The sequence below is a fragment of the Panthera leo genome, chromosome C1, assembly GCF_018350215.1.
Source record: "Panthera leo isolate Ple1 chromosome C1, P.leo_Ple1_pat1.1, whole genome shotgun sequence".
NCBI classification, from domain to species: Eukaryota; Metazoa; Chordata; class Mammalia; order Carnivora; family Felidae; genus Panthera; species Panthera leo.
Genome location: NC_056686.1, coordinates 93850583 through 93861994, shown reverse-complemented (window position 1 = coordinate 93861994; position 11412 = coordinate 93850583). Strand labels below are relative to the sequence as shown.

Below are 11412 nucleotides of genomic sequence, written 5' to 3'. Positions count from 1 at the left end.
AATCAAAACGGCTTTGCGGCGGGGCAAGGCTTTTCCGCTTTCCGGGGGCCGTGCGCTGCGGCGGAGCCCCCGCGCTTAGGAGGAAGGGGAGGTCTGGGGCAGCACCCTACTCCCCACCCCCAGAGTTCGGGCTCCCTTGTTTTCGGGTGGAGATGGACCCCAGGGGCGAGAGAGCCGGGTTGCGTTCGGGCCCGCGGGAGCCGGGCAGGAAGGGGTTAAGGCGGCGCTCGCAGCGGCGGCCGGCCGGTGGGTCCGGTCCGCAGGCGCGGAACCGAGCGCGGGGCGCGCCTGGCGGAATCCCGGCCGGAGTCCGGGCGGTGGGGAGAGGGCCCAGACCCCTCCCCGCCCTGGGGGCGGCGGGATTGGGCCGGCAGGGGGCCAGCCCGGAAGCCGGCTTCCTCCAGGCTCCCCCTCTTGCCGCTGCCAAGCCGCCTCGCAGCCGGGCTGGCCGGGCGTTCGTTCTGCGCTCCCTGCCGAGACGGGAGGGATTTTCTCTTGGGGAGAGATCGGTGGTCGGGCGCCTGCCCAGATCAAATGCCACCCTGCTCGGAGGGAAGCCTGCAACCTAGGCATCCCCGAGGGAGAGTAAGTCCTGGGACCAAGCCAGCCAGCTTTTGTAGAATCGACCTTTCCGTGTGAGGAATCTCCCTAGATGGGCTTTGAAGGAGTGCGTGTTGGGGAGGGGGGGAGGGGTTCTTCCTCCTCCAGGACCCGGTCGAGGTCAGAGCTTACAGTCCGGCTGCCGTGGAGGAAGCCCTCCCCTTGGGAGATGCTGTGTTCAGACCTAGGGGCTGGAGGGCTTGGCCCAGAGTCCCTCCAGATGGCTGCTGAGGACCAAGGGAGATCTGTGGCTCTGCCCTGGGAGGCCCCTAGAGGAGGCAGGCCCAGCGGAGCCTGAAAGCTTGTTCCCTGAGAGAAAAATGCTTCCAGCTGATGGAAGCCCGCCCCGGAGGAGGCTGGGAGGCTGAGGGGTAGCTCTCAGGTGTGACACCAGCATGGAAGGTGGGCACGGAAGGCAAAGCCGCCAGAGCCCTCCTAAATCTTGGCATCAGCTACCCAAGAGCCACGGTTCCACCTTTCTGCTGTTTTTTCCAGGCAACGTCACACCTCCTGAGGACAGCCAGGAGGACTCTGGCTTTTGCTGAACTTTGCATCTTGCCTGCTTCCTTCCAAAGGCTCCAGACCCAAGTTCGGCTGCCCTGGAGTCCTGCGTGTCCCTGGCCAGGCCCTCCACTGCCCCTCCAGGCCAGCCCAGTTCTGGAGCTCACCTCCAGGACCTGGAGCCTGCCCTCCTGCCCAGAATGACTCACCATTATTTCTCGCTCAAGTGAGAAGGCGTGATGGGCAGCCGGGCTGCCTATTTGTGTATCTAGGATTCCCACAGTATCTGATCAGCTCTGCGAGGAAGAGAGCTTCAGGTTCCTGCCTTGCCAGGTAAATCAGTCTATTCTTTAATAACAGCCATGCGTAGAGTCATTGGAGTGGGGGCGATGCGGGAGACCCAGGCCCCAGATCCACCACTGTGAATAGCTCCCCGAGCGCAGGTGTCTGCAAGACACGAGTTCAGTGCCTGGGAGAGGGCTCCCTTCCGGCCTCTAGTATGGGCTTGTGCTCCATGAAGCCCGTGCGGTGCAGAGGGGACCTGTACCAGCCACCTTCCCCCAGTGCAGGGCAGTCCGGAGCTTTCTTGAGAGCCTGCCACCTGCTTTCCTCTGATCCCCAGCCAGGTTACAAGGTGAAAGTAAGTTCTGCTTTTTGGTGGTGGTGGTGGTGGTGGTGATATTTCTGAACTCTTGGCTGAGAGGTAGGAGACAAGGAGCAGCAACCGAGGTCGGGCTGCCGATGCCGAGTGGTCTCATGTCCTTAACTGCCTCTGTCTTTCAGCCAAGCGAGGCTGTCTCTCCAGCTCTCAGAGAGCCTACGGGCTCTCCTGCAGGAACCCAGGCCAATGCTTCTGTGTTTCCTGGGGCCATAAGCGGTACCCTGAGCTCCCTGCCGCCAGGCAGCTGGAAGGCATAGTGTGAGGCCCTTCTCTCAGCCCCAATTATGACAGTGGCCACCGGAGAGCCAGCGGACGAGGCTGCTGCCCTCCCCGGGCACCCGCAGGACACCTATGACCCCGAGGCAGACCACGAGTGCTGTGAGAGGGTGGTGATCAACATCTCGGGGCTGCGGTTCGAGACCCAGCTGAAGACCTTAGCCCAGTTTCCAGAGACCCTCTTAGGGGACCCAAAGAAGCGGATGAGGTACTTTGACCCCCTCCGAAATGAGTACTTTTTCGATCGGAACCGCCCCAGCTTTGATGCCATCTTGTACTATTACCAGTCTGGGGGCCGGCTGAGGCGACCTGTGAACGTCCCCTTAGATATATTCTCTGAGGAGATTCGGTTTTATGAGCTGGGAGAAGAAGCCATGGAAATGTTTCGGGAAGATGAAGGCTATATCAAAGAGGAAGAGCGTCCTCTGCCCGAAAATGAGTTTCAGAGGCAGGTGTGGCTCCTCTTTGAATACCCAGAGAGCTCGGGGCCTGCCCGGATTATAGCTATCGTGTCTGTCATGGTGATCCTGATCTCGATCGTCAGCTTCTGCCTGGAAACACTGCCCATCTTCCGGGATGAGAACGAGGACATGCATGGCGGCGGGGTGACCTTCCACACCTATTCCAACAGCACCATCGGGTACCAGCAGTCGACCTCCTTCACTGACCCTTTCTTCATCGTAGAGACCCTCTGCATCATCTGGTTCTCCTTTGAATTCTTGGTGAGGTTCTTTGCCTGTCCCAGCAAGGCCGGCTTCTTCACCAACATCATGAACATCATCGACATCGTGGCCATCATCCCCTACTTCATCACCCTGGGGACAGAGCTGGCCGAGAAGCCGGAGGATGCCCAGCAGGGCCAGCAGGCCATGTCGCTGGCCATCCTCCGTGTCATCCGGTTGGTAAGAGTCTTTAGGATTTTCAAGTTGTCTCGACACTCCAAAGGTCTCCAGATTCTAGGTCAGACCCTCAAAGCCAGCATGAGAGAATTGGGCCTCCTGATATTCTTCCTCTTCATCGGGGTCATCCTTTTCTCTAGTGCTGTCTATTTCGCAGAGGCCGATGAGCGAGACTCCCAGTTCCCCAGCATCCCGGATGCCTTCTGGTGGGCAGTCGTCTCCATGACAACCGTAGGCTATGGAGACATGGTTCCAACTACCATCGGGGGAAAGATCGTGGGCTCCCTCTGCGCGATTGCAGGTGTGTTAACCATTGCCTTACCGGTCCCCGTCATCGTGTCCAACTTCAACTACTTCTACCACCGGGAGACAGAGGGAGAGGAGCAGGCCCAGTACCTGCAAGTGACGAGCTGTCCAAAGATCCCATCCTCCCCTGACCTAAAGAAAAGTAGAAGTGCCTCTACCATTAGTAAGTCTGATTACATGGAGATCCAGGAGGGGGTAAACAACAGTAACGAGGACTTTAGAGAGGAAAACTTGAAAACGGCCAACTGCACTTTGGCTAATACAAACTATGTGAATATTACCAAAATGTTAACTGATGTCTGATGGAAACCCATTACCATACTCGCAGCTCCATGGAACTAATGCAGATCTTGCGTAATAGCCTGCATTGTAGTCAGTGTGTTCTACAGTGTGTATCTGGTTCTGCATGGAAAGCAATCGTCGTGCAAGTGACTTTTTGATCTTTTGATTTTGGATTTAGAGCACAGAGTATCTGTCCATGGCTTTCATGCAAATCTTCATCGCCGGCTTAGGGGTTTCCAAACAGGGGGGTCACCCATGGAGCCAGAATTTCAGAAGGACACGTTGGGGCCACCTCATATCAAATACATAACCCACCGCCTCAATGCCACCTTCCCTTCCAAGTTAGATGCACACGGCACCTGGGAGATGCACCCCTCCCCCACCCCAGCCTCCAGGTCCCCGGCACCATCATCCCATATGAGCCCACCTCCCCCTTCACAGAGGAAAACCATGGTGGCTTAGCTTTAAAGCGCCGGTAATTGTGCAAAAGGTCATTCCCATTTTTGCACCGAAAAGCACGCACAGGCTTGTGTATTGGAATTACTTTCTGTGTCACGGGCTGGGCTTTGTGAGTTGCAGTTGCCAAGTGGATGGTCTGGAGGCTTGTGTTTCGTAACGGAAAATGCTGCATTTGGTTTTTCTCTGCAGTGTGGATGTGAGGGAACCCCAGGGGGGAGGGACGGTGAGTATGGCCGAATGTGAGTTGTCAAGTTTCACATTTGCTCTTAGGCCTATGGGGAGAAGCTAGCAAGCCAAGGGACCTCTCGGCTTCAGATCTCACCATTTTTGCAGGCTTCAGGGTCACACAACACGTCTGATTTCTTCGTTACACTGGAGTTTGCAGACATCTGCTTTCCTAGTGCCGTGCCAGCGGCACTGACACCGCAGTGAAATTACCAGTGATGCGATAGAGCTGCATGGGTGTTTCTTGCATGAATCTCAATATTTAAAACACAGGAGATAACCTATTTTCTTAGTAGCCTACACAGTATTCATATTTAGAGTATTAATAGCCCCAGAGTGGCATTGAACTAGGGTTTTTCCCCTCCATCGGAGGACAAAAGCCCTCAATCAGGAGAAAAAAAAAAAAAAAGAGACTGTTTGGCACGGGGAACCAAAACTTCTGGCTCTCCAGCCCACTCCATCCCTGTTCTTCCAAGCTGGGGCACAGACCTCTGCGAAGCCAGAAAAGTGAGCAGGGAACACAGCGCCTGAACACCTCACATAACTGCACCTTAGGAATTAACCTGGTCATGGGCATGACTCTATAGCTGACCAGGGCATCTGGTCCCGAGGACAGGCGGATTTGTGGATCCAGTGTATATAAATATATATTGAGTATCTCTTTCATGAGTTCCTCTACCTAGCTAGCTATAGGAAAAAAAAAAATTGCATTTGAACCTTGTATAAGCTTATGCAATATTTTGGACACAGGGCAATTTATGCATGTGTTTGACTATGTGCACTAGAGTATGTATGTATATACTATGTATTATATACATACATACGTACGTGTGTGCATATGTTTGTGCACACACGCACACACACACACACACATATTCATTCTCTGGAGTTCAGGTTCAGGAGCAAATCCACTGCTTGGTGGGTTGGTTGTCTGAGAGGCCTAATGGGTTAATTTCTCTCATCGGTAACCCGACTGGGCCTGGGTTTGCTGCCATTGCCTCAGACACTCCAGTTTCACGGATTCTTCGATGTTACAGTTGTCTCTCTGCCCTCCATGTGCTGCAGCTTCAGTTTCCCGGGGCTGAAGCTTGTCTTACCGAGTGCACAAGGGCCCACGGCCCTCCCAGCTCCAGCTGCCCTGGGCCAGACCCGCCCCAGGCCTTGTCTCTACAGCACATCATGTTAAATCATCTCTGTTGTCATCTTTCCCCGCCCTCTTTGGTCTTTATTGTCACTTGGCTCTGCATCAGTCACTTTAAATGAACCTTTCCCTAAAGACCCAGAACGGATTGCCTGCTTCAGAGCAAGGACACCAGGAGGAGGGCTTCTGGGGACCCGAGATGCCACAAGTCTGGACTTGAAAGGGAGCTTGCTCTACGTGGAAATTTCTGAAGTCCAGGACCAAGGCATGGAGACCCTAGATGACCCACAGTCGTCATGTGGATTGCCAGGCTCAAACTCTCTCCTCATTGAACTGGCAACCAAGGGGGTGGATAGAGACTCATTCCCCACCCCCAGGACAGACTGAGAGTGAATGAGCACCGCACGGCCTAAAGGTAGAGTTCAGGCTGGCCCTGGAATGGGTTGAGGTGGGGAGGCTTTCGCCTCACAGACTGGGCTTCTTCCTTTCAACATAATGGCTCAGATTTCCCAAACACAGTGAGTTGTGCGGTCGGGCTGCCCAGTCGTGGCTCCAGCCCTAGCCTCGCTGTTGGCTATTGAGCACCTACAGTTACCTGGGGGGAGTGGGGCACCAGCTCAGGGTGCTAGGCCCAGGGTGCTCATTAGTTCCTGGTCACCCACGTCCCCGGGTATCTGCAGGACACCCCATGCCCAGCGCAAAGCCTCTATGCTTCTCTTCCTCTCCTTCATGGGAGGTGGTGCTGAATTCCCAAGACATGGGGTGGGGAGGACACAGACCTAGGGGAACAGATGGTAAAACAGTCCATACCTAAGGCCTCCGTCAGGGGGTAGTTCTTTTATCCCAGCGTCTTTGACCTGGGACCATAAAATATTCACAGGTGCAGGCACACACACACACGTGCACGCCCACCCCCAAATCGATAGATACACTGTTGCCACACACAAACGCAAGATGCACACGCACCAACTAATGAAAAGGGCACACACAGGTGATACACAGCTACACCCGTATCCAAAGCGTGCACATTCGGCACAGACCTGGAACGCACTCACCAACACAGAACACAACACAAAAGACCAACACACGCCATGTGCAAAGACCTACCCGCAACTCAGATGCAAAATGCATAAAAACCATACGGACATGATGGGTATGGATGTGAAATATACCAAGGACACTTTATGTTGTTTATGCCCACAAAATGCACACAAACTCGGTTTATACCCACAATGCAGTTACTCACACGAGGCACAGAAGATACAGCACACACACCCAAGCACATCCACTCATGATTCACAGGGAGCGTGCACATATACTCAGATCCATTTCTCTGCCCCCAGAGCTACAAATTAATAGACACAAACAAAAGATGAAATTGCATCACTTTTCCCTAGCCTGCATCTGTGCCTCTCAGTAGCCTTCAAGAAGCCTCTTCCCCTACCCTCTTCTCTTTCTCCCACCTCCAGATTTCAGAGAAGTAACCCCCAGGTTTGAAGCAGAGAGATGGGCCCCCGTTGTCAAGCAGAACTCTGATTAAGACTGGGAGTCTCAGAGGGCTTCTACTTATTCACCTTCCTCCCACGAGAAACATGGGTGTGGAAGGACCTGGGACAGCCAGAAGCCTAACACCTTCACCATGACCTTTCCTTGGGAGCAAGTCCACACGGGCAGCCCCCTAGCCTGGGCTCCCCTGCTCCCAACCCCTAGGCTGTCTACATTCAGCTCCATTCTCTTGAAAGCAGTTGATGACTCAAGAAACTGCAGGGACCTGGGCCCAAAACCAGAGTGAAGATGCCCCTCAACATCCACAGACCTTCCCGTCCTTCCATCCCCCAGTGGCTTTGTCAGGAGTGGGTCAGAAAGTCGAGACCAGACGTAGACTTGTCTCTTAAAATGAACCGCTTTTCCTTGCTTGTGGCATCTCACTTGCTCCTGGGCATCAGCCCAGTGGGGTCAACTCCTGAGTCCCTTCTGTAGGTGTTCAATCCCAGGCATGCTCCTTTCCTTTGCTGGACCCCTGCCCGGATGCCCTGCCTCCCATCCGATGGCCACGCCTTGAGGAAACGCACACAATTAGTGTGCTTTAAGTAAAACACGATTAAGGACGTGAACCTCATGCTGCACAAGCAAACAGCAGTTTTTTAGAAGGCCTGATTTTTATCCTATATTCTAAGTCCACGTTTGAATGCTTTGTGAGACTCCCCACTGTCTGGATTGCGCCCCAAGCTGCTGCTTCCCACCGCTAGGACTAGCTGAGAGCTGGGTGCTTTTTAGCAAAGGCTCCACCTCAAATGGAAGTTGGGAATGGAAGTCAGGTGTCAGGCTCAGGCATCTTAGTCTCTACTCCTGTGGCCGTCCCTTGTCCCTTTCCTCTGAATGACAGAGGAAGCAACAGCACCAGGGAATGGATGGGGGGAGGGCTTCAAATTTGCACACTTGGTGCAATATGCTGGCTCTTTCCCGTATTCCCAAGTCAGGGCAGCAATTTCCCCCTTAGCTTCAGCAGGTGTCTCCGTGAGCTCAAATCTTCAAGAAAGTTGGAGTTTGCAGGAGGCTAAAGAGAAAGAAGTCCAGGAAAGGTGGGGGAGATAGTCAGGAAGACAAGGTCAAATTTCAGAGTAAACTTTGCAGGAGCTGAACTTAACTAAGGACATAATTAAGGCTCTCTGCTTCCCGAAGCTTCTGTGGTGTTTGACACACTGTCTTCCTTCCTCTCTGCTTCTCTCTGTCTGTCTCAGCTGGACTTCTGAAGATAGACAAGGCCTGTCAACAGGAGGTTAACTTTTTGGAAGGGGCCCCCAGGGAGTGTGGCTCTAGACTCCATTGGCTTGATGTGGAAAGGGCTCCGTGAAAGCTTTGTTGGCCTGAACCCCAGCCTGAGCGCTCATGCAGCTGCTTCATGTGAGGAGGGTTGCAGGACTGGCTTGTCTTATCTGCTGTCCCTGGATCTCTCATCCCATTGTAGTGAGGACTTTGGCCACCTTACTTCGTCATAGTTAGCCGTAAAATATCAGTGCGAACTCACGCTGAGAGAGGGCAGTGCTCTCCGAAGAAGTCTCCAGCTGGGGGTTTAGTGCAGCCCACAGTAGTGGTGAAAAAAGGGGGAGGCTGACTTTCCCCAAAGGAGACTAGAGGACAGTTTGCAAATCGCATAGCCCCCATGGCAGATAGGAGGAGCATGGTGCTTTGAATGGCTTACCCAGGAGTTGGGATGGTGAGCTCTGCCCAAGCTCTGGCTCTTCTAGGTCCCATTATCATAACAGCCCCCATCTGGGTGATGGCTGCCTGGTCTGAGAGGCTGGTCCACGTGGGCTATAATGCCGGGGGTGCTCCTTGGCTATACAGTGGGGGTTCCCCAGCCTTGGCAAAGTGTCCACCGCCAGGCTTGAACTCATGACCTTAACCCCGAACGTCATTAGCCACCTGAGCTAACCTAGCAGAGCGCTGGATGCTGGGAGGTGTCCACATGGCTAGTGTGACCATCATCTGTATCTTCAGAGTCTTCCCTTGTTGAGACCAGCTCTTTGTCCTCATCAAAGCAGCAAGCAGGATGTGAAGGGTCCTCTATAAGCTGGGATGGGTTTCTTCTTCAAACTAATCCGGTTCGCTTTTCCTTTCTTTCTGCTTCCCTTCCCACCAAAGCTCAGTTCCATCTCTCATGGTTTGTGTTTTAAAATATTTTTAACGAGGAAAAGTGCAATAAAATAAATGGCGACTGTTTTCTTTAGCAATAGCTATTTCAAAACCACATTCTCAGGACTGAAAAGTGATAGTACTTGGATTATCAGATAATGCCCTTGGCTTCTGAGCATTGTTAGTTCACTGTCTGTGGTTCCCTCTTCTTCCCATGTGTTCACGTGGCTCCTGTCCTCTGAGGCCCTGACCCTCCTTTGGAATGTAAACTTATGCAGAGGTGCAAGTATGCACAAGGAACCCCCCCCCACCACCACCACCAAAGGCTTTCTTTGTCTCTCTCTTTCTCATGTGTACTTCCCTCTCTGTTCCTCTCTCCCTCCTGCCTCCCCTTGTCTGTTAGCTCTCACATGTCATTTTCACAACCTGTAGGTACTGAAACCTTGAGTTTGAAGTGACCTCACGGCAGCCCATCTCGTTGACTCTCAATCTGGTGGGGTGTAATGGAACCCTGCAGGAAAGCACTTACCAATAGATAAGAATAAAGCATCCTGAGCCATTACAGAAGATCATTTCCATGCACTAAAAGCCATTACTTGATCCATTTGTCTCGCCTCCTCCCCTCCCCAGGGGGAAGGATGCTGGGGGAATGTGGCCTGGAGGTTCGTACCTGGGATGGGTAGCCTGGGCAGATTTGGGGAGTTGCCCTCTGGCTGTCCTTCTAAATAAGCTGATTTGCTTAACCAAAGGGACTGCGTGGGGTGGAGGTCTACAGGGACAGGAAGTGGGTGCTTAGGGCATGACAGTAGAGAAGCAAAGGCCCCCCCAACCCACTACCGTGTGCACTTGCACAAATATTTGCACACATAACTGGGGACTTCAGAAGAGACCCTCTCTGCTGAAGAAAAATCTGTGAGGTTAAATATCCACACTGGACAATCAACCCCAGGGTCCCATTCCATGGCTTCTCAATCCACCTTTCTCTCTACACGTGTAATACAGCAAAACCTCAGTAAACTGATGGGGAAATCCTCAGGGAAGGGGGCGGCTTGGCTGCTTTACAGTTATGGTTGTTCATGTGTGGGAACCTTCGCTATTGAAAAAAAAAAAGAAAGAAAGAAAGAAACCCATTTCCTAAGTAGGTTAGTATAAACTTTCCTGCCTTAGCAAGTAGAGTGTTTGAAGACGACAGAAGACCTTGCATTGCTCAGGGTCAACGCCGTAAACCTCAGTGCTCATCGTACAGAAATACAGGTGGAGGAGACCAAAGAGATAGGCTGAATGTATGCTGGCTACGAGGCGTACCCAGAAGTTGACCATGTGGGCACGTCCTGGCTCAGCAGAGAATGCCCTGGCTGTCATTTGCGTCTTTCTACCGTAAGTGTAGTAAGAAAACATAATTCTTGTGTTAATCGAGGTTTGGGTTAATTGGTCCTGAGTTATCAGAGGTTTTCCATATATACATATATCTGTGTGTATATATGTATAGTATATGTATATATGTATACCATTGTTTTGAAAATTATACAGTGACCGATCCCCTTAGCTTCACTAATGTGGAATACGTTTGGCAATCCAAGGAATAAACTGCGTTTCTTTGAATTTTTAAATGACCTTCCTTTGCATTCTTGCCACCTCCCCAGTTCAGCTCTCTTTCTTCTGCGTAGGAACCTCTCTAGAAGGCACTTCTTTCATAACAAATGATCGGGCTCCAGGATCACCTCTTTCCTTTCCCTCCCAGGTGGCTGCCTGACTCAGGGATAAAAGGGAAGTCTGATCTAAGGGCCAGGTGCTTTATCCTTTGTTCTGCCTGCCCTGGTTGGCTGTAACCTCACCACGGAAGCCAAAAAAGTTATTCCAGACTTTTTGGCTCTTAGGGGTGGGAGCCCGATGACGCAGCGGCACAGGACTAATCTGTTAGGCTTTCCCTTTGTCATGGGTGGCATCCTAGGCTTGAATTTTGACAGATACAAGTAATGGTGTTGATGAAGATCTAAAGAACCCCTCTGCCCCTTGGAAGGCAAGTTGTGTGATGACCAATAGAACTAACAAACTCACCCTGTCGTTCTGACCAAGTGTAAGTTGCAGGTTTGGGCAGGAGAGCAGCTATAATTCAGTTGCCTCTTTGGAGAAGCAGCTGGCTCTGAGCTGAACCATGCTCTCATTCTCCATCTTCCCTGGCAACACCTTAGATGCACGGTAGAGAGCTCTGCTTCACGTCCTGCAGTCTACCCGGACGAGGGTGGGTGGAAGGGATTCCCCACTGCTACCTGGGATAACTGAGGAAGTGTGGGGGTGCCTGCCACCTCCCTCTGCTCACAGCAGCCCTCCAGTCCGGCCACACTGGCCACGATCATGTGGTAGAAGCCCATAACCCAGACTTAGCCTGACGAGCGGTCAACGGGGCCAGTCAAGGCAGCCTGTCT

At 52.6% G+C, this 11412-nt stretch overlaps 1 protein-coding gene across 2 annotated transcripts; it reads left to right on the top strand.

The window, feature by feature from the left end:
* Nucleotides 1-1990: 1990 nt before the first annotated feature.
* On the top strand, nucleotides 1991-4877 carry KCNA2 (potassium voltage-gated channel subfamily A member 2). 2 transcript variants are annotated; one of them, XM_042951615.1, is made up of 2 exons: nucleotides 1991-2946; nucleotides 4686-4877. In XM_042951615.1, the coding sequence occupies exons 1-2, from the start codon at nucleotides 2047-2049 to the stop codon at nucleotides 4794-4796; spliced, it is 1011 nt and encodes a 336-aa protein (XP_042807549.1). In that variant the 5' UTR covers nucleotides 1991-2046; the 3' UTR covers nucleotides 4797-4877. The 2 variants fall into 2 exon arrangements, with proteins under 2 accessions (XP_042807549.1, XP_042807548.1); XM_042951614.1 differs by lacking the exon at nucleotides 4686-4877 and having other exon boundaries at nucleotides 1991-4040.
* The last annotated feature ends 6535 nt before the right edge of the window (nucleotides 4878-11412 follow it).